At 33.8% G+C, this 24,054-nt stretch overlaps 3 protein-coding genes and 1 pseudogene across 3 annotated transcripts; 1 reads left to right on the top strand and 3 right to left on the bottom strand.

The window, feature by feature from the left end:
* Positions 1-819: 819 nt before the first annotated feature.
* On the bottom strand, positions 820-2,915 carry LOC140828131 (uncharacterized; annotated as a pseudogene).
* A 2,289-nt stretch (positions 2,916-5,204) lies between these two features.
* Positions 5,205-7,918, bottom strand: LOC140825836 (protein OXIDATIVE STRESS 3 LIKE 2-like). The gene is made up of 2 exons (XM_073187826.1): positions 7,533-7,918; positions 5,205-5,944 (listed from the first exon to the last, which is right to left on the bottom strand). The coding sequence occupies exons 1-2, from the start codon at positions 7,823-7,825 to the stop codon at positions 5,473-5,475; spliced, it is 765 nt and encodes a 254-aa protein (XP_073043927.1). The 5' UTR covers positions 7,826-7,918; the 3' UTR covers positions 5,205-5,472.
* Positions 7,919-9,559: 1,641 nt separating this feature from the next.
* LOC140825834 (vanillin synthase-like) lies at positions 9,560-13,553 on the bottom strand. Its single transcript, XM_073187825.1, has 8 exons — positions 13,316-13,553; positions 13,059-13,180; positions 12,109-12,224; positions 11,581-11,654; positions 11,199-11,463; positions 10,855-10,986; positions 10,183-10,318; positions 9,560-9,866 (listed from the first exon to the last, which is right to left on the bottom strand). The coding sequence occupies exons 1-8, from the start codon at positions 13,507-13,509 to the stop codon at positions 9,829-9,831; spliced, it is 1,077 nt and encodes a 358-aa protein (XP_073043926.1). The 5' UTR covers positions 13,510-13,553; the 3' UTR covers positions 9,560-9,828.
* An 8,015-nt stretch (positions 13,554-21,568) lies between these two features.
* LOC140825833 (RING-box protein 1a-like) lies at positions 21,569-24,001 on the top strand. The gene is made up of 5 exons (XM_073187824.1): positions 21,569-21,825; positions 21,951-22,001; positions 22,090-22,149; positions 23,505-23,576; positions 23,681-24,001. The coding sequence occupies exons 1-5, from the start codon at positions 21,663-21,665 to the stop codon at positions 23,716-23,718; spliced, it is 384 nt and encodes a 127-aa protein (XP_073043925.1). The 5' UTR covers positions 21,569-21,662; the 3' UTR covers positions 23,719-24,001.
* The last annotated feature ends 53 nt before the right edge of the window (positions 24,002-24,054 follow it).

Here is a 24,054-nt window from a genome sequence, read left to right as displayed (position 1 = left end):
ATGAGATATTAAAAGATTTAGTGAATTGATAAGATATGATCTTAATGTTTAAAAAGAGTTTATTCCTAATAAAACTCTCACTTTCCTTGCTTAATAGGTTTCCTTAAAAGATAAGGCTCTCATCTATAAAAAGGAAAAACCTAGGACGTTGGGCGTGGCCGTCTTTTTCACCCAGAGTCATATACATACTTTGCACGATCTAAAGTTCAGAGAAAATCACGAGGAACATCGTTCCATTAAAGACTGCCGATATCAAGTGTTGCCGTGAATGTTGAGAGCATCCGAAGACAACATCCTTGCAGACGTTGGCTGAAGATTGGTTCTCTTGGATCTACTGTTGGGCAACACGTTTTTTTTTTTTTGCTTTCTTGTTTTTTTAGTTTTATTCTGGTTGTTTGTTTTTAGAAAGCTTTATTTTCTCAACTTGTTGAGAAAATTGATTTTTGTCATAATCACTTGTGTTAGGTTTTTGTGTAAACATTGTGGTTTTCTAGTGATTAATTTTTGCCATAAGGCACCGCACAAGTATTTATACTTGTGCATATTTAATAGTGTCCATCTAATTATTTAAAGTGAATTTGTGTTATTAATTTTCCGCTGCAAATAGATGTTGTCCGAGATGTTGTAACATCTGGCACAACACCTAATTCTGACAAAACACAAATTTACTGTTTTTCATCTTATTCTGATATTTTCATCAACTTTGATATATGTCGGACAAAATAATCCTTACATCTATAAAAATTATAAAAATATTCTATTATCATTTATAAAAATCTATTTTAGTAAATTTTTTAATTTTCTTATCATATATCGCGGGATCCTGATGAATGCTGTTGTTGCTGCCTCAAAGCGAAGCCGAGAACTTTGTCAGAGCTAGCTAGCTCTCGCTGAACTCTTGGCAGATAAAAAAAAGCTTTACTTTGCATCATCTATCTCCCTCATGATTTCTGATGTATTAAAAAATACCAGTTCTATTAAGAAACACAAGTGTTGTTTGTCTTTGTCTACTTTCGAATGTGCTGCTAATTGTGACCGTCCATATAAAAACCGATAGACCATGATAATACAATTTTTCGGGACTAACCAAGACATGACCAAATGAGAAAACTATTGTCTAGTTGATGGGATATTTATCAAGTGTAACATTGTCGGATCCTCGAGGAGATTTAGTAATTGTGGTAGATGATTTCTTGGAAAACTAGTTAACCATTCCGGACGGTGTAGTAAGTTTGGATGAAAGTTAAGACAATGATAAAAGTGGCAACGAGCAAAGCAATAACAGTCCATGGGTTCCGAAAGTAAGTGTGAATCAGCTCCGCCATCCATGTTTTCGCCGATGGTGATGTTGGCTCTGGTCCCTGGGGATGTTTCAAATGCTATCATGTTAGCGAAGAACACTTTGTCATCAGGGCTAACAAACCAAATGGGTAGCTTAAGCTGTCCATAGAAGGCGTGAGATTCAAACCGGACATCAGCCAAACAGTTTGAACTCGGTTTGAAATCGATTCCCTTCGCTATAAGTTCGGTTACACATCGAAACCCACTGCTACGATTTTTGAAATTGTAGGAATCTTGGTTGTTTGTTTCGCTCTTCTTCCTTGAGTCTCTGGAGAATATCTTTTGGAAAGCTTCTAAAAGGTGAAGAGGCTCCTCGTCTTTATCGTCTTCCCAAGGAATTTTTTCAAGAATCTGGTCTTCCCCAAAGCTCACACTGATAAAGTACTTGCGGAGCAAAGATTTCCCTTCATTTTCACCGAATCTTGACTCGATCAAGAGCTTGATGACTGAATATGGGATTTGATTCTCGAGCATATATATATCAGGATCCATTAAGGCACTTGCAGATGCTCCAAGATGTTGGCTCATATGAAATTTCATTTTCCTGTCCCCCGTAGCTACCTTCATGTAACATATGAGGAAGCAAGAATCGCGAAGCATCATCATACACAGTGCCTCATCATCATACAAATCTGTTGACACTCCACTGTAGCAACTCCTGATTTCATGGATTTGCTCAATAATCTTGCTGTGAAAGAATCCCTCATCTCTGCCACTGCCGGAGAGGAACATAGCGAGGGATTTCTGCTTGTATTCCTCCACTTGTTGGAGATGAGGTTTCCCATGGTGGTAAGGACCGAGCGAAACCACCATGGGGTCGTACACATAATGCTCACTCTGCTGATGCTTCTTCAACCGCAGTGCTGGCTGTACTCTGTGCATTTTCCGCCTCAAAGATTTTTCACCGATGTCCAACGAACGCTCCATTATGTCCAACGAATGCTCGATTATGACCGAGGGGACTACTATAGAGGAAGAAGACGAAGCTTCTATTGATCCAATCCCCATCATCGTTCCAGCTGGTATATACAGGATTATGGGAGGAAGTGTAGAAATAGTTAGTTGGGACTTCACATGTACTCATGAATTTACTAGGCCAATTCTTGACAGATAAATGAGTGAACAAGGGGGGCAAGCATTAGATTCACATTCCATAACAACAATTATACTCAATCAAAAGGACAGACAAGATCCACACCAATGCTTCGATACTTCTTTAACACGTACATTTCTTGACACACAAATCTGTCTCGTAATCCACTCTTGGTTTCCTTTTGATTTCACTGTAAACTACGTATCTTTCTAAATTGATGCTTTCTTCTTTAATCACTGTCCGAAAATGGAAAAACAGTGGTTTCTTTATCTGATATTCACTTATTCATACATGAAGCATTCCAAAAGCAAGAAAGGAACCATATTAATCATTAAACTAAGGCAGGCCGCATGTACCTTAGCTATTTTTAGCACTTCCTTTTGCAGACAAACACAACAAACCAAGACTCGATTCACATAAAACATATTAAAAATTCCTGAAAACCTACTGCCCATCTTTTTCAATGTACAAGTTTTGTAGATTGAGTGTCAAAGAATTTTAGCATATTTTTTTTACATCACTTGTGAAAAATAAAAATAAATTAATAAAACATGGTGCTATGCGCGTATCTCTTTCTAGCACATTAGATATAACATTATAATGTATAATTATAGAGAAAAAAATCATTTTGTTCCACTAGTTATTAATAAATTGATAAATTAGTACACGAGCTACTGTAAATAATTTAATTAGTACATGGTCTAACTAAAAAGTCAGTTTTACTTTTAATGTAAATTGTAGTTAAGTCCAATTACTATTATAAATTTCAAATAATTTTACTAATTAAAATTTTAAAAGGAATTATAGCTGTTTAAAAGCTATATTATGATCAATAAGTATCATAATCTTCGTAGTAAACTAAAATTATTAATTAATATAAAGTATTGAACTAGAATTGTATATTACTACAATTATGTCTCAATAAATAAATTATATATTCAAATATAATATATTTTATAAATATTTATATAATTACACTAATATCTTATAATATTATAACTATATATTAATAAAATTATAACTCAATAAGTAAATCATATATATAATTAAAATTATTTTAATATATGGATAAAAATATAATAATATAAATATTTGCCAGTGAGTCCAGAGGTATTGTTTTCGGACAAGTGAAGCAAACCTGGTCTCATTTAGTTTTCAAAATCTCTAGAACGCCCGTATGACTAGGCGTGAAAATTTTCTCAATGTGCCGCCATATAATCATAATACTAAATATAAAATGAGAAAAATATCATTTTATTTTTTTATATTAATGAATGTTATTAAAATAATTATATTTGTGTATGTAGTTTACCAATTGATATATATTTGTCCATTTTTGTACAAAGAATGACATTTATTGTGATGCATCTATCACACATTGGTTAGAAAAATATATTTGAATGGATTTATAAAGTAATACAATGTATTTCTCTTGCAATTTGTGTTAACAATTTCCGTAAACCGATGATAAATATGAATTAGTTGATGTAGGAGCTCAATGTGTAGTCGCAAAAGCGCAAGCCTGGGCTCACGACATGATAAAGTTGTATCAGAGACAGTCACTACTAGGAACACCAAGAAATAAGTGTCGTGTAAGAAAAAATGATACATGTGTGAGAGCTACTTCTTGAATCTGCAGGACAGAGTGTTAAGTGACGGGAAGAACTGTTAAGCTTAAGCTAAGCTAGTACCTGCACCTTACCGAGGCTGGACAATCTTTTTTTTACTGAATTAAAAGCATTATTCGATTCTTTTCTTTCAAAGAATTTCCATGTTTCGTGGAAATTTTTAGAAAGAAAAGAATCAAATAATTTTTTGTGGTGAAACAATATACGACGCCTCAAAGAAAAGAGATCCAAAAACACGAAAGATCGACTACTTTTTTCTCCACCTGGGGTTGGAAATATAGACTTTAGTTTAATGGACATATTAGTTGAAAAAATCAAAACTATTATTAACAAAAATATTCGTATAGGCTTACATACGATGAACCACTTCTTGAACATGTAAGATCCATCCATAAATTCTAGGTCTGCTGGATTGAGGTTCAGGCCGTGTCGAAGACGTCGCATTCTGAAAAAAGGTGATTATAACACCCAAGCTCGGTGGATCAAGGGTCGGGCCTTGACGAAGATATCGCCTTCTGAACTAGGGGTTATTGTAGCACCTATTATCCCACATTTGTTAGAAAATGATGTTTAAATTAGTTTATAAGGAGATACAATGTAATCTTATAACAACTTATGTTAACTATTTTCATAAACTGATGACAAATACGAAGTAGTTGTTATAAAAACCGATTATACAATCATACAAGCACGAGCTTAAGCTTGGGGCTTGACATAATTGTTTTGGATATTGTCACCAACTATGCAAAGCAAAATGTTATCTTTCACGTCTTTCTTTTAGAATAGTTCTTGAATATATTCAAATATTTCAACCCGAAATTGCAAATCTTGATTTAAATCGAATTTGAACCAAAAACAATAAAATATTTGAACTTCAAATCGAACTCTACCTTTAATATACTTGATTCAAACTGAATTCAAACCTTAAAAAATTTCTTCATATTCGGTTCGTTTACAACCAAAAAAAAAAAAACTAAACCAATCAATTTAAATAACCAAACCAACCGAATAAAAACATGTTTAAAGATAAGTTCCCAGTTTAATTTTGGTTTATTTTGTTCGTTTGGCCTTCCTAATTTTAAAAAGAATAAGCAGCGCCAACCAAACTAAGATAACTAGCTAATTTTAAAAAAATAAACCGGTTTACCAAAATAATCCACACGAAATAACTACCAACTACTTTCACACGACTTCAGTCGGAATTCCAGTCGAACTACGTACGTATAAGGAAAGAAGAAAATGATTGCATTTACGTGATTGAGATCCACGAATTTAGCCCAAACAACTAAAAAAAACAAGTAAAAAGTCTCCACCTCCATGACCATCCATGATAATTTAGATCCATAGGGTGACACTGAATATTAAAGGGGAAGGATATACAGACTTGATTCAGGTGCCACTATCCTCGCTTCATATTCCAGGGATGCTGTGATTTGCTGAATCTTCAGCAGCAGCAGCACCTCGAAGATCAGCCAAGGACATAGACCGCCATGAACTAAACTTATCAGTAGGAGGTGAGGATGATAGTTCGTTAAATATAGCAATTCTTGAGTGGGGTGGCAAAGGAGGAAGACAGCAACCAGATGACGAAGAGTTAGAGTTAGATGTTTCGCCAGAACAGCTCTCAGGGCAATTAGAGGGTGCAACAAGAGATAACATACTCATAGACTCATTAGGTCTTTTCGATAATCCTCCACGTCTGCTGCTCGAGAAGTTATTTTGTTTCTTGTCCCAGTAGCCATTATATGCGATCATGTTCTTGCGCTTCCTAGTGTATGCATCTTCTGGTTTAGCGATATCTTTAACAGAGGAGCAGGATGCAGCATCGAACAGAGAAGTAAAAGATATGGATTTGCCACAATAGAACTTCGATATACCTCTCCTGAAATCAGTGCAGACAAACCATGAGGAAATAATTTCACAAAATGAAGAGACGAACGGTAGTAACACATGCCAGCAAAGATAATTTAGAGCAAAGTTCTTAAGGCAAATAATCCATAGAGATAACTGAACAGTGAGATTATACAACCAAAAATTAATGAAGGACAAGATTAATGTCAAGAGCAAACACATCCAAATTAAAAAAGAAGAACAAACAATACTTTGACGTTTTGAAGAAAAACCAGGCAAAGTGGAAGTTTAGCAATGGATACTGTGATGGATGGATTGAGACACCACAGTCATTCTTTTCATAAACAACTCTAATGCATACTCGGTATGAGGAAAAACCATTCCCATTCTCATATTATTGCTGCATCACGTATTTTATCAACTAGACGAGATAGGAATGAGTACCCCTGAAACTGATTAGTCCTATTACATCATTCCTATCCCATAGACAAATGTTATCCCCGATCAAGTGGCAATTAACCAAAAAAAAAGTTACTTAAAGGTACAGACCAGTGGGCGACGCCAAAAAAGGAGGCGGTTACTCCCTCTGAAGTTTTTAAAAAATGAAATTTCGTGTGTAACTTTAATAAGAAAGAAAAAAATTGCTCCCTTAGTCGTTCTGTCTTCACTCACTCCAAAACATATATGTTCGCTAAGGATTAAAGTTAATCGTATAAACATATTATCTATCTAAAGATATAAACTTTAAATATTCTCTATAACTTAAGATAAAAATATCATCCATCTCAAGATACACTTTTTAAAACATTCTCTACACATGTAAATTCATATACTATGATCCATGTAATGTATTACATGGTTCGTGAAAGCAAATACTCATATTATTTATTACATTACATGGTTCGTGAAAGCAAATACTCATATTATTTATTACATTACATGGTTCGTGAAAGCAAATACTCATATTATTTATACTACTGGCAACTACTACAACAGACGATTAGAATATATCAGTAAATCAAGTATGAGAAGAAATTAACAACCTTGTTCTGATTTCCCCTAATATAAAGTAATCCAAGCATAAAAGTAATGTAACTCGGTGTAATTTATACTAGCAATTAGCGATGTAATTATCTAATTCAAGCATCATCAGACAGAAAACCATGCTTCCAGAAGTTAATAGTAAGTCAAGAAGAAAAAATCAGGCTACTTCAAGTTTCCAACACTCATTTCAGACCCAACACCATAAATTCTTGCAATAAAATTATGATCATCAATGGAGTCGAAAAGGAAATCTCAAATAATACAATTTTGCAACTCCCACGAGATCTATCCATGGGGATTTCAACCTAATTTGTTGAATGTAGACAGCACCACACATCAGATTGATATGCCTGAACTCAATTTTCACAGCAATAAAGACAGCGTAAGATCAATTCTCCAACAACATCTATGATTCAGTTCAAGCCTTTCGAGAATGACCCTTTCTTACTGTTCAAAAATCAAATCATCTATAATTTGGCTCAAATTCACAAAAACTAAACCACCCCCAATTCAAAACCCTAAAAATCGAAAGAATTCACCAAACTCACGAGAAAGGGCAAAACAAAACCACTTACTTTACAGGCAAAACTTCTTCCAGAGCTTCCAAACTAGCAAATGCTCCACCTTTGTACTCACTCTGGACCTCCTCCCCATCTCCTCCACCACCGGAAGACTCGTCGCTGTTTTTTCCTATTGATGAGATGGAGGAAGACGACAGAGAACCGGTCCGATCCTCCACCTCCGCACGGGCCTCCTCCCGATCGGCGGCGGAAAAATTCAGGGCGTCGTAAATCGAAGAAACGCAAGGCGCATCGCCGGTAACAACCCCTGATCGCTCAATCCGATCAGTACTGCCAGGATTTTCCATCTCCGATTGTGCAGATATCGCTGTTGCACTACTGCGTTTGGACAAATTTCTGAATTTATATACAATGAGATATTGATTTTGGAAAGGCCTTATCTTTATCCAGTGTTGACTAAAAAGCAATAATAATAGTCTATTTAATAGGCCATAAACGTAATTAAGGTAGGATTAAGAATCAAAACTCAAATTTATCCTTAATTTCTTTTCTTTATATTATTTTTAGTATATTATTTTCTTGAACTCATACATCCTCCAATTTTGTAAATTTGGAATATAAAATAGATGCCTTGGATGTAACGTAACAAGAATATTCTTAAAAACCTAGTCTCGTCTTTTTTTTTTTCCTTAAAAAACTATTTTACGAGTTAATTTTGTGAAACGGATCTCTAATTCGATTCAATTCATGAAAAATATATTATTTTTTTATTTTAAATATGGATGGTAGACACCTAATATTTTTCTTATTGAAAATTGTTAACATTATTATGATATCGACGGTAGAAATTCGGACACAGTTGCATTTATTTATACTATTATTTGAATCCAAAAATATTTTGGTCTCTCGTATATTAATTAGTATAAAAAAAGTCTATTGATATCTAATTTTTGGACGTCTTTGGTAAATCAAGCTTTGTTAAATTAAAACTTATATTTGGTTGAGAAATTCAAGTAAATATGATTATTAAGTAAAATTTCTATTAAATTCGAGATTGTTCAGGTTACGAAATCGAAGGAAAAGAATAAAGATATTAAATTGAAAACAATTTACAAATAAATGTGGATATAATTTATATTCGTGTCAAATCCAAGAAGGAAATGGATTGCCCCATCTGTATTAATTGGATCATTCGACCTAAACAATATTATAGAATTTGATTGGTGATTAAAAATTAAAATATTTAAGCTTTAAATAAATTGTGGATATAAAAATTTAAGAAAATATTTTACAAAATGGCTCACGATCACCCGTGTGCGTAAGCAGAAGTCTATAGTAATTGGAATAAGGATTGATATTAAATTTTATTACTTCAGTCTTATTGTTATATTACAACATTATTAGCTATTTTAATGTGTATAAACTCTTTCCTATCTGCATGAATCTGAACTTTTTGTTCCATTTGAAGTTATTTTCAATTATATATTGATAAAAAAAACAAGATATGATTATTATTATTATATATTGATTATATTAGTATATATTATGATATTTATATTTTTTTTATCCTAGTTACTTAATGTTTATGTAAATATTTATTTATATTTACGTATTGAAGCACATACGTATAATAATATTTTCATTGTAATTCTATTTCTAGTGGTAAAATAATTTAGAATCAAACATTTGTAATGTAATTGGCATGACTGTAATTTCTTTATCGTCTGAATGTGAAAATATTACAATTCACATACGCTTTGATAATTAAATTTTAAAATAAACATGTGAAAAATTAAGTATTTAATATATAAAATTTTATACGACAACGTACGTGAATATATTAAATAAATATGGTTACTGTAGTCTGGGGAGAATGAAATAAATTCGTCGAGTGATGTTAAGAAATAAATATTTACATTCGAGCACAAATAGGATTGAAACTTAATTTAATAGCTCCATGACCAATTTTACTGTTCGGACTAAAGTGTCAATATCTCTGATACTAATGTGTGAATATACAGCACAGCACAAATATTATATGTAACTTTTGCTTTCCCTTCGACTGAAAATATGCATACAAATGAACATAAAGACAGAATACATATATAAGAGTCAAAGCACATTTTCATCCGTGGATGTATGTCTAAATAATAATTCGCTGATGCACAAATCCAGGTTTAAGAGTACCCCCGAATACAGCGTCAAATTTTTCATGTCTTATTTTGTACACAGACTTGAACCATTTTTTGCACATAATTTCCTAGGTAATCTTTGATAATTACCGCATCTACAACCATAGCATTGGCTTCCTGTAAATGCGCGTAGCGACACCGATCTTCTTTATGGAAAGTTAAGCAACTATGGGGTATGATGCACAAGTGGCAACACCTGCAATAAAGGGTTATGGACAAAAGTTCATGAAACAAATATTTGATGGTATTGGATCCACGAAGTTCAAGAAACAAAGACGTTCGAATCTCAAAAAAAAGGTCTAAAAAAAAAGTTGTCACATCCCAAATGAATCTTCCTCTCGATTAAATTCCCTAGTCCCATTTAGATGAAGGAGATCAGTATTATTGTGTGTAGAATTTTTATAAAACAGATTACAATAAAAGAAGAACAATCTTCTCAACCTAGTGTGATATTAGGAGTTAGGAGTCATGAAACTGGAAGATCATAATGTGTAATCCGGAGAAAAACTTACCACACATGTTCTTGCCCATCTCCATTTTGAAGTAACCCTTGTCGCCCCAATCAGCTCCCCACGAGTTCTTAATGAGCCAATAGGGGATTCCGTCCTCAACCCCATAACCAACAGCAAGAACAGCATGATTCACATCCTGCAAACATGTACGAAAAGGTTTCTTATAAGTTATACCTGCATGCACGAACCAAAGAACTAAATTTCGGTGCACCAACTTCATTCACTTGACAAATTGGTTAGCAAGACCTCAATTGCATATTTGTGTAGTCTTTGCTGAAAAAAAATATATAAGATACATGCTTGAATACCTTGCATGTAAGTTATTCCAACTTGAAAGCCACATGTTTTTCATCCATTGACACTCTGAGAGAGAGAAAGATGCTGAAAGTTTTTTCTAAAGAAATATTTCCAATTACATCCTCTCATTTGTCTAACAAAAGTAGGTTGAGAGAGAGATACAGCAGGAAAAAGGCTTTTACTAGTACAAGTAGGATGCAAGATCGAATATTCTTATTGTGTGTCGTAGTTTGTGGTTGTACTAGAGCTACAATGTATTTGAGACCATATTTATTGTGCCAGTAAATGCAGATTGGCAATAGGAAAAATTTATTTTCCTAGAAACTTGTTTTATTTCACGGGTGTCATCATAACAATGCAAAAAAAAAAACTCACCATTGGAGAGTTGCCACATGAAGTGGTGGTGTAAACTCCCCCATTATATGCTCTAAAACCATTAACCACCTCAAAAGCCACACTTACTGGCCGAGCAAATGCTACTGCATCTTTAAGCTCATCTTCAGCACCCTGTGATTGCAGAAACATCAGAGGAAACTACGAAAAGCATCTCAACCTTTGTAAACAGTTATGATATAGTCTCGTGTCTCATGTGATTTTCATCTATAAATTAATTTGACAACAGCCCCATTTCTACAGAAGAACATCCTCCAAGAACAAGAATGATGAAACTTAAGGCTTGAGAACAATTCACCTACTATTTTGCCAATCATAAATCTTACCAGGGTAATATTGACAGAATCAACTACTTTGACAACAGCATTTTCAGATGAATATTTGCAAGATCCATCCACTCCAGTATATGGATATGAATCCTCAGTGTCAAGCCCACCATTGTATTTGATGTATTCGAAGGCTTGCGAGGGCAAACCCCCGTTGCATCCAAAGTTGTTGAACTTTCCTGCACAATCCACAAGCTGTTGCTCGGAAAGAGAAATACCCTTTCCAAATGCTTGAGAGTATGCTGCTTCAAGTGCTCCAGTTGTGCTGTAAATATCACATATACTTGTCAGGAGGCGCTGATGGTAATTGTGGGTTCTAATCCACTGAATATTGACTAAATTAAGTTCCACCCCTCACTAGTTGACCCAAACTTGAGCTAACCTGAATGTCCAGCAGGATCCACAATGACCTTGGTTTTTTACAGGGCTAACTATGCCATTTTCCCTCCAATCTTTCTGCAATCCAACACGACCAAATGAGATGCTATGAGTACTTTGTAAATGTTTTGACATTTCATAAGCTTCAAAACACATTTAAAAAAATTCATACTCGATAATTTCCCTTTATAATCATTTAAATACAGTTTCTAATTTGAATCCCCGGAAAGGGTGATTTCATCATATCAGGGGTATGAATTTTGTCCGCCATAAATTTCTATTCCAAAAAAACTTTTGGGACTGTAGCAAGCCAAACAGAGCTGTCTCTTATGTATTCCAATTCAAAAACTGACATTACATGGTTGTTTGTTTATTTCAGGGCAACCTAGCACTGTGGAGCACTCTTTCCAGGTCATGTCAGGAAACTACACAACCACATAGATCATCTCTGGCGCAAAAAAAAATTATCAGAAGGGAGGCATGCCGTACCAAACACCAGTATCTTAGGTGAGAAAGAAATCATTGTAGTTACCGATTCTGGAAGGATGGTATTTGTGAGCTTGTGATTGCCCCTTGCGGTAGCGGAGCAGTTTTGAGAGGCTCCCAACCTATGCTTACGGAACTCCTCCCAAGTCAAATCAGTGAACTCTGTTTAACAATTAAGATAAGTCAAGAAATGAAATGAGGGTAAACATCTGATGACTCCAAACAGCCAAAACCATATCTTTCAATTCATGAAAAAAGAAATGATGCAGAGGGCAAACAGAAGCTTGAAGCAACTCTGATTTAGAACTATGTCTACTGCAATCTTAGAGACATCGAAAATGTGAAGTATATCAATTTTTTATGAGTAATAACTAATAAGCATTCTGAAAGAATGTGTCATGTATGATCAAGAAGAGAGTGTACAGATTCATATCTGGAGAAAGTAATCATCCAGAGTGATCACTTATAAGAGAGTATACAGATTCACTAGTAAAGATCAGTTTCTTTATGCAGTATTTTGTAGTTAATCCAAAAAAATCCGTTCAACAAGCTACGATCACTTCTAAAGATCGTTTTTTTTTACGCAGTGATTTCAGTTTTGCAGTTAATACAACAAAAGATATGCAGAAGTGAAGCAAAACTTCAAACATATGCGAATACATTAAAAGAAACCCATATTTCTTCCCTTAATTAACAGATCATCCTCGAAATCAAAAATGCAAAACTGATCAGCACAGTAACGACAACACAGTCACACTTCAATATTTTCAATGCAGGAGTAGACAACAAATAAACTTCACAAAGCCAACCCATATAACACCGGAGTGAAGAGTGTTATTGAGAGGATCATAAAGTCAACCCATTTAACACCGGAGTGAAGAGTGTTTATCGAGAGGATCGTATTCTCATCTCTGAGTAACAGACAGAGAAAACAACAAAATCCGCACTATTAAAAAACTCGATAATTATTAATCATTAAAAGGCTAAAAAAATCACCATTGACTCCCATAGTATACGAGAGTCCCTTCCTGTTATGTGATCTGATCATCTTCAAATTCTCCACAAATATCTGGAACCTCTTCTGAATCTCCTCAGCATCCTCATACCTCTTTCGGTACCTTTTACAACAAAAATTCATTTACAAACTAAAAAACCTCTAAAAATCACCAATCCAGCACCGCCAAAAACCAAAAAAGAAGAAGAAGAAGAAGAAGAAGAAGGGAATCGCAAAAAGAAATTAAAAATGAAAAAACCTGTGAGCAAAGCGAGCAAACGAAAAGGCGTGGCGACAGTTTCCGACGACTTGGAGAATGGAGTTCTCGAGCTCGTGCAAACCGTCGACGACTTGCTTGATCGGATTCTCCTCCACAAAGAGGTCCGAATCGGATCGTACGCCTGCGGCGCAGAGGATAAGAACACCGGCAATGAGCTGCGCGATTCCAGCCATTCAATTGATAAATTATCAAATGCAACGATATGAAATGGTATGTACTTGGGTCCCTCGGTGACAGTTTGGTGGGCCCTATCTTCTTCTTTTTTTAAAAAAAATAAAACTCATTTCATTAAATAATGTAAAATTGAGTATAATACATAGAGCAGATTATTACATTCCCAACAAAATTCTAAAAAATCGGTTTTCGATTTATTAAAATGATAGTTATTGTTGAAAATATAATATTAAAATATGTATGTTGAATGTTGAATGTTGAAAATTAGGTAAAATTAGGTGTTGAATATTGAAAATTAGTGTGTGATGATGTATGTAATGAGGTAATTTATTTTGGAATATTTGTATATGAAACTCTATAAATAGAGCACTCATTTGTGAATGAAATAACAATTGAGTTGAGAGAAAAATATTATAAAGTGTGTAGTTTGATAATTTTGAGAGTTTGAGATTTTTACTTTTTACCGTAAATTTTTACTTTTTCACAACACGTTATCAGCACGAAGCTCTAAAAGTCCTACATACTTTTCCAAGCTCCAAACAGAAGAAAAAGGTAACAAAAGTAATTATATTTATTTTACTGTTATTTATTTATTATGTATTTATTTAATATACAATATAATGTTATTATTAGAAATAATAAAATAAATTTTTCATAAACTTGTTATAAATCCTGGGAGGATGTTAAGACGACATCCCACACTCCCGGCAAGGGATACGACAAGTATAAAAGCCTATAAGGTTTTTAAACAAAATAAATTATGACAGTCGTTATAATATTATGATATGATATATATAATTATTTAAACATGTCTAATATTATATATACCATATTATTACCATAAAATTATACAAATACATACATTTATTCTTTTATTCACCAACGGTCATAAACGGTAACAAAACGGCTAGTTTTTGCCCTATAAATATGATCTCTCAAACTCATTCAATCACCCCAACTTTCTCTTCTTCTCTAAAAATTATTCTTCATCAAATTTTCGGAGAAAAAAGAAGATGGCTTTCGCAAGATTATTTTTAATTATTTTAGTTATCATACTCACGAGTCTTGTATTTATCGGAGAATATCCTCCTCGTGTGTTTTCTTTATTTTTACGAATACTTGTACTTGTTGTTTATCCATTACTTTGTATTGCAATATTCATTAACTAATAAAATGCATCGTGATTTTTAGTACCACCATGGCAAACTTGACAAAGCTCGAATTCATCGCTCTTGACATTACTGGGAAAAATTATATGCCATGGACTCTAGATGTAGAAATGCATCTCGAGTCATTGGGTCTAAGCGAGACCATTAAAGAAAATGGCATATGCACGTCACAAGAAAAGGCAAGAGCCATAATATTTTTACGTCGACATCTCGACGATGGATTGAAATGTGAATATCTGACTGAAAAAAATCCCATGGCTTTGTGGAAGGGATTAAAAGAAAGATTTGAACATATAAGAGAAGTTATACTTCCGACCGCCCGGGATGAATGGAATACATTAAGATTCCAAGACTTTAAAAAAGTCAGTGATTACAATTCGGCGATGTATAGAATAATCTCGCAATTGAAATTTTGTGGCCATGAGATTACTGAATCTGAGATGCTTGAAAAAACATTTTCCACATTTCATGCATCAAATATTACTCTACAGCAACAATATAGAGTACGTGGATTTGCCAGATATTCTGAACTCATCGCCTGTCTTCTTGTGGCGGAAAAGAACAACGAGCTTCTAGTGAGAAATCATCAGTCCCGACCCACTGGATCAACAGCATTTCCCGAAGTAAATGCTGTAAATAAAAATGAATTTAAACCTCGGAACCAAAATCAAATTCAAAGACAAGATTTTGGTCGAGGTCGAGGTCGAGGTCGTGGACGTGGACGTGGACGTGGATTTGGCCGTGGTCGTGGTCGAGGCCGTGGTTTTGAAAATAATAGAGATAGTTATTTTTATAACTCATCTCAAAAGAGCGTCCCAAACCATCCACAGAAAAGGCATCATGAGAATACAAGTGTTAATGAGAATCACTCAAAAAGATATGAAAGTTCTTGTTACAGATGTGGTACTCCAGGACATTGGTCCAAAGTTTGTCGAGCCCCTGAGCACCTTTGTAAACTTTATAAAGAATCATTAAAGGGGAAAGAAAAGGAGACCAACTTCACTGAACGCAGTGACCGTTTGAGTGATTCAACTCATCTTGATGCTGGTGATTTTATGAATGATTTCTCTGGAAATGATCAACATGTTGGTGGGATAGAAATGAACAATTTTGATGCTGCAGATTTTCTCAATGATTTTTCTGAAAATGAACAATATAGTGGTAGAATATAAATGTACAATAATTTGTTTTTCATGTATTCATAAAATAATGTTTTATTGTATAATTATGATATGTGTTATATTTAAATATATATTGCCAGTAATTTATTTCATTGCATATTTTTTTGAAGTTCAAATATGGAAAATGCTATGAGCAAAGCTGAAGTTTGCATACCCGATAGTGGTACAACGCACACTATCCTCCGAGATAAAAGATATTTCTTGGAACTAAAACCAACAAAAACAACGGTGAATACAATATCAGGTCCTGTAGACTTGATTAAAGGATGTGGTAAAGCACAATTTTTGTTACCTAATGGTACAAAATTTTTGATCAATGATGCTTTATATTCACCACAATCGAAAAGAAATTTGTTGAGTTTTAATGATATATATTCCCATGGGTATGATACTCAAACAATGAATGAAGGGAATGAGAAATATATGTGTCTTATCACATATAAATCAGGAAAGAAATATGTGATTGAAAAATTACCAATGCTCCCTACTGGATTGCATTATACACATATAAGTCCCATTGAATCAAACATGGTAGTTGATAATTCTTCGATATTAACCAATTGGCATGATCGATTGGGACATCCTGGTTCAACAATGATGCGAAGAATTATAGAAAATACACATGGTCATCCGTTGAAAGACCAGAAGATCTTTCAGAATAATAAGTTTCAATGTAAAGCTTGTTCTCTCGGAAAACTTATTATAAGACCATCACCAGGCAAAATCCAAACTGAATCACCAATGTTTCTTGAACGTATTCAGGGTGATATTTGTGGACCAATCCATCCACCATGTGGACCATTCAGATACTTTATGGTATTGATTGATGCCTCCAGCAGATGGTCACATGTATGTTTATTGTCAACTCGAAATGTTGCATTTGCAAGATTACTTGCTCAAATAATAAAATTGAGGAATCAATTTCCCGATTATACAATCAAGAAAATTAGACTTGATAATGCTGGTGAATTTACTTCCCAGACTTTCAATGATTATTGTATGTCTATGGGAATCATTGTTGAGCATCCTGTTGCTCATGTACATACACAGAATGGATTGGCTGAATCATTGATTAAACGTCTGCAAATGATTGCTAGACCAATGATTATGAAAACAAAACTCCCTATTTCTATATGGGGACATGCAATTTTACATGCCGCTGCATTAATTCGCATCAGACCAAGTGCATATCATAAATACTCCCCATTACAGCTTGCATTTGGTCAAGAACCAGACATTTCTCACCTGAGAATTTTTGGATGTATGGTGTATGTGCCTATTGCACCACCGCAACGAAAGAAAATGGGACCTCAAAGAAAGGTTGGAATTTATATCGGTTATGATAGTCCATCAATCATTCGATATCTTGAACCTCAGACAGGAGACGTGTTCACAGCACGTTTTGCTGATTGTCATTTTAATGAGGAAATCTTCCCAATGTTAGGGGGAGAACAGAAACATACCGAAAAGGAAATTACGTGGTATGTATCATCATTGTTACATATGGATCCAAGAACAAAACAATGTGAAAAGGATGTACAGCAGATTGTGCACTTGCAAAGAATAGCAAATCAAATACCAGATGCATTTGCAGACACAAAAGGGGTAACTAAATCATATATACATGCTGCAAATGCCCCTGCTCGAATTGAAATTCCAAAGAAACAAATGGAAGATACTCATGATGTCATTAAACGCCTGAAGCGTGGAAGGCCAGTCGGTTCCAAGGATAAAAATCCTCGAAAAAGAAAATTCATAGAGAAACACGATGATCACAAAATAAAGAATGATGTTTCTGAAGAAACACATGATGATCACAAAATAGAGAATGGTGTTCCTGAAGAAACACATGATGATGAAAATGTTCTGTCAGAACCACAAACTGACGAGAATCATGAAATCTCTATCAATTACATTAATACTGGAAAAATATGGAACCGAAAAGATATAGATGAAATTGATGATATATTTTCTTATAATGTGGCAATCGACATCATAAATGATAACGAAGATCATGAACCAAAATCTTTTGGTGAATGTAAAAATCGGCAGGATTGGATAAAATGGAAAGATGCCATCCAGGTTGAATTAGATTCGCTAAATAAACGTAATGTTTTTGGACCTATAGTCCTTACACCTGAAGGTGTAAAACCTGTTGGATACAAATGGGTTTTTATTCGAAAGCGAAATGAGAAAAATGAAATAGTAAGATTTAAAGCTCGACTTGTTGCACAAGGTTTTTCTCAAAGGCCTGGAATTGATTATGAAGAAACGTATTCTCCTGTGATGGATGCAATTACGTTTCGGTATTTGATTAGCTTGGCGGTATCTGAAAATTTAGAAATGCGTCTTATGGATGTTGTTACAGCTTACTTATATGGATCACTTGATAGTAATATATATATGAAAATCCCTGAAGGATTTAAGATGCCTGAAGCACAAAGTTCAAAACCCAGAGAATGTTATTCTGTGAAATTACAAAGATCGTTATATGGGTTAAAGCAATCAGGTCGAATGTGGTATAATCGACTAAGTGATCATTTGATGAAAAAGGGATATGTAAACAATTCAATATGCCCTTGTGTTTTCATTAAGAAAACAACATCCGGATGCGTAATTATTGCTGTATATGTTGACGATTTAAACATCATTGGAACGAGTAAGGAAATTCAAGAAGTTGTGTCATACTTGAAGGAAGAATTTGAAATGAAGGATCTTGGAAAAACCAAGTATTGTCTGGGTTTGCAAATTGAACAAAAAGAATGTGGAATGTTTGTTCACCAGACAAATTATACAGAAAAGATCCTTAAACGTTTTAATATGGATAAAGCAAATCCTTTAAGTACCCCAATGGTTGTTAGATCATTAAACATAGAAAAAGATCCATTCCGTCCATGTGAAGATGATGAATATATTCTTGGTCCAGAAGTACCATATCTAAGTGCCATCGGTGCCCTTATGTACCTTACAAATTGTACAAGGCCTGATATATCTTTTGCCGTGAATCTGTTGGCAAGATTTAGCACATATCCAACAAAGAGACACTGGAACGGAATTAAACATATATTCCGTTATCTACGAGGAACGACAGACTTGGGACTTTTGTATTCAAAAGATGCTAATCCAAGTATAATTGGTTATGCTGATGCTGGATACTTATCTGATCTACACAAGGCACGTTCCCAAACTGGATATGTATTTACTCGTGGAGGCACTGCAATTTCTTGGCGTTCACAGAAACAAACACTAGTAACAACTTCATCAAATCATGCCGAGATTATTGCACTACATGAAGCAAGCCGTGAATGTGTGTGGTTAAAATCAATGACCCAACATATCCAAATCTCATGCGGATTATCATTCGACGAGAAACCTGTAATACTATATGAAGATAATGCTGCATGTGTTGCTCAAATGAAAGAAGGATACATAAAAAGCGACAGAACTAAACATATTCCTCCTAAGTTCTTCGCATTCACCAAGGAGCTTGAGAAGAATAAATGTATTGATGTTCGTCACATTCGATCAAGTGAAAACTCATCAGATCTCTTCACAAAGGCACTTCCTACGTCAATATTCAGAAAGCACATATATAATATTGGGATGCGCAATCTACGAAATTTGTGAAGAACTGTTCATGTCAACATCAGGGGGAGTTTACGTGACTGCACTCTTTTTCCCTTACTATGGTTTTTATCCCAATGGGTTTTTCCAAGTAAGGTTTTTAACGAGGCAGTATAAAAACACGTAATGAAGACAATCATTATGATCATCATCACAAGGGGGAGTGTTGAAAATATAATATTAAAATATGTATGTTGAATGTTGAATGTTGAAAATTAGGTAAAATTAGGTGTTGAATATTGAAAATTAGTGTGTGATGATGTATGTAATGAGGTAATTTATTTTGGAATATTTGTATATGAAACTCTATAAATAGAGCACTCATTTGTGAATGAAATAACAATTGAGTTGAGAGAAAAATATTATAAAGTGTGTAGTTTAATAATTTTGAGAGTTTGAGATTTTTACTTTTTACCGTAAATTTTTACTTTTTCACAACAGTTATGTTATATTATTTAATTTTTTTTATTAATGGAAAATGAAGGCCCGCCACCAATAAACAACAAGGTCGCTTTTAACATATGTACATTTTGTCCTTGTCTTTCAACTTCAATAATTCTTCCGATAATAAATAAATTCTATGTCTGAATTATTGAACATATTTCACCGAATATCTTGGATACCAAATCTTTTTCTTGGCATGTTTCGATTCTATTCAACTTAGTTTCAAAATTTTGTTTTGATAACATTATTATTATTATTATTATTATTATTATTATTATTAATTATGACAAAAACTTATGTAAGACGGTTACACGGGTAGTATTTTGTGAGACATATATCTTATTTGGGTCATCAATGAAAAAAATATTATTTTTTATGCTAAGAATATTACTTTATATTGTGAATATCAGTAGAGTTGACCCGTCTCAAAGATAAAAATTCGTGAGATCGTCTCACAAGAGACCTGCTTTATTATTATTATTATAATCCCAACCAAACTCTATCGAACCCTTTATGAAAAAGTCGATAAAAAAACTCAATTTCTTGTGGTAAGAAAATCAGTGTGGAGTTTTTGATATTTCATATCAAGAAAACGAAACCGATTACTTGTAAGTTGGGACCTTATTTTCTCCATTATCACTTATCTTATTTTATTTGACGGAAATTTTGAAGAAATATAAATACATCGATTCAAATATAAATACATCGATAGTGGATCTCAAAAAAATAAAATAAAATAGAATACATAGATAACGACTGCTTGTGCATTATTTTTCATGGTCGGTGGTGGCAACATTTCCATTATATTTCTACTGTTTTATTAATAACTTGTAAGGTTTTGGTTTTTAGAAAAAGTGAGGCTTTGTATCATTTCATTCATAATATTATATCTTTAGTAAAAATTCTCGTTATTTTAAATGTTTCTTTAGTAAATATTTGATTAACTTATGCGACTATTTTATTCGTCCTTTCTAAAATAATTAATAAATTTTATGTTCATACTATGATAAAATACTAGTAAGTGGAGTACTTAACCCAAGCGGTTTATTTGTGTTCTTATTGAGTCGTGTTGAATTATAACGAGAAAATACTATTTTATATAAGATGATTTTTACCTTATGTTACGTTTTCTATTATTACAAACGATGAGGATCATTTATAATTTCATATGGCTCATCCCATATGTTAGGGATCCAAACAAGATTTGGTGTGTAGTATGTTCATTGAGCGATTGTCTCATTACCAAAACTATAGTTATCAGTAACAATAATTTTAATAAATTTATCCGCTTTCATATCCGTTTTTCACCCACAAACAAATTTTGAAGTTTTTAAATACCTTGTCTTAAAATATAAAATAATATATTTAGTATTGCATTTTATAAGAAATTATCTCGAACTTTTGAGACTAAAATAAATCCCAAATTGTAGTAAATAAGTAACTTTTTTCTATAAAAAATTAAATTATATTTTATTTTTTAAATTAAAAAATCAGCTAATTCAATGATTTTAATTTAAGACAGATCATCTTATTTTATCCAAAAAAATTTATCGAATTGTTTTAAAATAAGAATTTACACCAATAAAAATAAGCCCTGTCGATGTCCTCATAATTTGTTCATCCTGGATGACGTCATATTGATTTTTCTTTATTTGCTTTCAGTAATTTGAGCATCAAGTAATTTCCCGGCTCCATTGAAGCATAAGCGAAACCCCGAACCCTAGCTATACGAAGATGGCGTCGCTGGACACCGACGTGAATATGATCCCCGCCGGAGAGGGATCTTCTGGCGCTGGGCCCTCCAACACAGCCCCCACGCCAGTGCCGGCGCAATCCGCCAAGAAAGCCAAGCGATTTGAGATCAAGAAGTGGAACGCCGTCTCTCTCTGGGCTTGGGGTATCCTCTAAATTCCGATTTTATCTGTTGATCTTCATGTATCTATTAATTATTAGCTTGCGTGTGCACGAATTCTTAATCGGTTTACAGGATTGTTCGGGACGCTAACCCTAATTTTTATACAGATATCGTGGTCGATAACTGCGCTATTTGCAGGAATCATATTATGGATCTCTGTGAGTTTTGTTTCCTTTTTTATTTGTTGATCATCGTTTTTGTTTTGATTCAGTTTGTTTAATGCTTGTAATTTCTTATGCTAATTAGGCATTGAGTGTCAGGCTAATCAAGCTAGTGCGACCAGTGAGGAGTGCACTGTTGCTTGGGGTATGTTTTTCTCTGTACCGCTAGATTTGAATGGTCCTTATATTGCTGATAGCAAATATTTGGTTTGACTGTGGCTGATTTTGGTTGTTTAGCATTTTAAATTTTCATATAATTTGATATGTCAGTTCCTACGTTGGATTTCTTTATCTGATAGAAACTAATATAACACTAACTTTGCATCACTCCAGTCTGTGAATTTTACTTGGGTTGTTAGTCTCCCCTGTTAGGAGTTTATCTTTAATTATTCCTGTTTTATATGCATAGGTTTTGAAAAGTTGTAACAATTTGATTTTTGATAATTGTAGTTCAACTAGTAAATGATGTGATTGAATTAATTTAATATTTCTTTAGTTATGATTCAATTAATTTTTTTTATCAAACCGCATTGCATTTGTCCAAAATAAGGTATTACTTAAATCAATCTCCCATGAAAGTGCAATGTTAAAGTGCAGGAGAACATTCAATATACTGATTTCTATAAAAACAATAATGATAATAATTAATGAATAAGTGTTAGAAGCTTTGATATACAGAAGGTGCTAGAATACAACGTAATCTTACTTCTGCCAACACCCACAAGGTGCTAGAATTCAATGTAATATTAGGATGTAACATGCTTACATTAGTTTTTTCAAGTTATGATATTTTAGAGGTTTTTATTTGGGGCTAATAGTGGGAACCGTATCATGTAGATCTCCCGCTATTTTAGATGGTTTTCTTAGGTCATCTATGCTGAGAAGCTCCATATTGTTTCAAATTCGGTGCAACTAATCAGGATATCCATATAATGATTTAGTTAGTGAATACATGTACATTATAAAGTAGAATGCTGAGTGTGCTGGTGAATGTTAACTTTCCTTGTTTATTTTCAACTCTTTGCTGTTGTGCCTTTCACATTCCAATCACTCAAAAAGATATTTCCCCCCATCAATTGTTCAATAATACCCCCCCCTCCCCTCGTCATCTTGATATGTATGTCTTTGGTTTAAAGTGCTTGTAAGAAGCTCTGTAAAAGCTCCCTCAATGTTTAAATAAGCAGGTTTAGTCACACTGAATTACAGCCCGTGTAAGTTTCAGCTAAGAAAGCCAAAGAATATCATATTTTTGCTCTTTAAATTTTCTGAAGGTGGATATATTCTTCATTTTTGTTCCTGCATGAATTTGGAAAATTTCCTTGTATCTCAAGTTAAATTATGACAATTGATTTCACCCTTATACTCTGTTCTGTAAGATCACTCTACCCCCACCTCCATGGTCAAATATTCGATAAGATGGATGGAAACTGGTTAATGTTTGGTATTTGATAAATGCATTTTAAATAACTTTTTTGGTATAACACATTTTGGTTCACACAGGTGTTTGCAATCATGCCTTCCATTTCCACTGCATCAGCAGATGGCTCAAGACTCGCCAAGTTTGCCCCTTGGGTAAGTGTTTTCTCATACTGAGTTCTCATACTGAGATTTTTCCAACTATTTCATGGTTTGTTTACACTCCTGTGCCGATTCTAATATCGAACTACACTTGACAGACAATAGTGAGTGGGAGTTTCAGAAGTATGGTCACTAAAGCCTTTGCTGGAGTCAATATGGGGGGGTATTCTCATTCTACGGAAGAGTGCGAGCAGATTGGAAATACTTTAATACTCGAGTATATTTTTAGTAGCAGTATGTAAAACCCATAAATCTTGCAACTTTTTTGTGTGTATGTCATGATTTGAATCATTTTGCATCATTTGACTGGTCATTTTAACAGTGATTCGATATTTGGATGCCTCCCAAAACTCCCGAGTTTTTACGCCTCTATTTTTTTTCCCACGTTCTGAATAATTATTATGCACCTTCTTGTTTCATTTGTTCTAGATTTTTCCTTCTCTTGCTCCCTATATGTAAGAGTTAATGTTTG

This window comes from Primulina eburnea, chromosome 3, assembly GCF_022965805.1.
Source record: "Primulina eburnea isolate SZY01 chromosome 3, ASM2296580v1, whole genome shotgun sequence".
Lineage (NCBI taxonomy): Eukaryota > Viridiplantae > Streptophyta > Magnoliopsida > Lamiales > Gesneriaceae > Primulina > Primulina eburnea.
The sequence above is the reverse complement of the archived record's forward strand: the minus strand, read 5'-3'. Positions and strand labels throughout refer to the sequence as shown.

Excerpts from the sequence above, each read along its gene's own strand:
- LOC140825836 (XM_073187826.1), bottom strand. The coding sequence starts at position 7,825 with ATGGAAAATCCTGGCAGTACTGATCGGATTGAGCGATCAGGGGTTGTT. Across the intron at positions 5,945-7,532 it reads GAAGAAGTTTTGCCTGTAAA|GAGAGGTATATCGAAGTTCT; the intron begins GTAAGTGGTTTT and ends CACTGATTTCAG.
- LOC140825834 (XM_073187825.1), bottom strand. The coding sequence starts at position 13,509 with ATGGCTGGAATCGCGCAGCTCATTGCCGGTGTTCTTATCCTCTGCGCC. Across the intron at positions 10,987-11,198 it reads ATTCTGTCAATATTACCCTG|GGTGCTGAAGATGAGCTTAA; the intron begins GTAAGATTTATG and ends CTGCAATCACAG. Across the intron at positions 10,319-10,854 it reads CATGTGGCAACTCTCCAATG|GATGTGAATCATGCTGTTCT; the intron begins GTGAGTTTTTTT and ends ACATGTTTGCAG.
- LOC140825833 (XM_073187824.1), top strand. The coding sequence starts at position 21,663 with ATGGCGTCGCTGGACACCGACGTGAATATGATCCCCGCCGGAGAGGGA. Across the intron at positions 22,150-23,504 it reads GGAGTGCACTGTTGCTTGGG|GTGTTTGCAATCATGCCTTC; the intron begins GTATGTTTTTCT and ends TGGTTCACACAG. Across the intron at positions 23,577-23,680 it reads TCGCCAAGTTTGCCCCTTGG|ACAATAGTGAGTGGGAGTTT; the intron begins GTAAGTGTTTTC and ends TACACTTGACAG.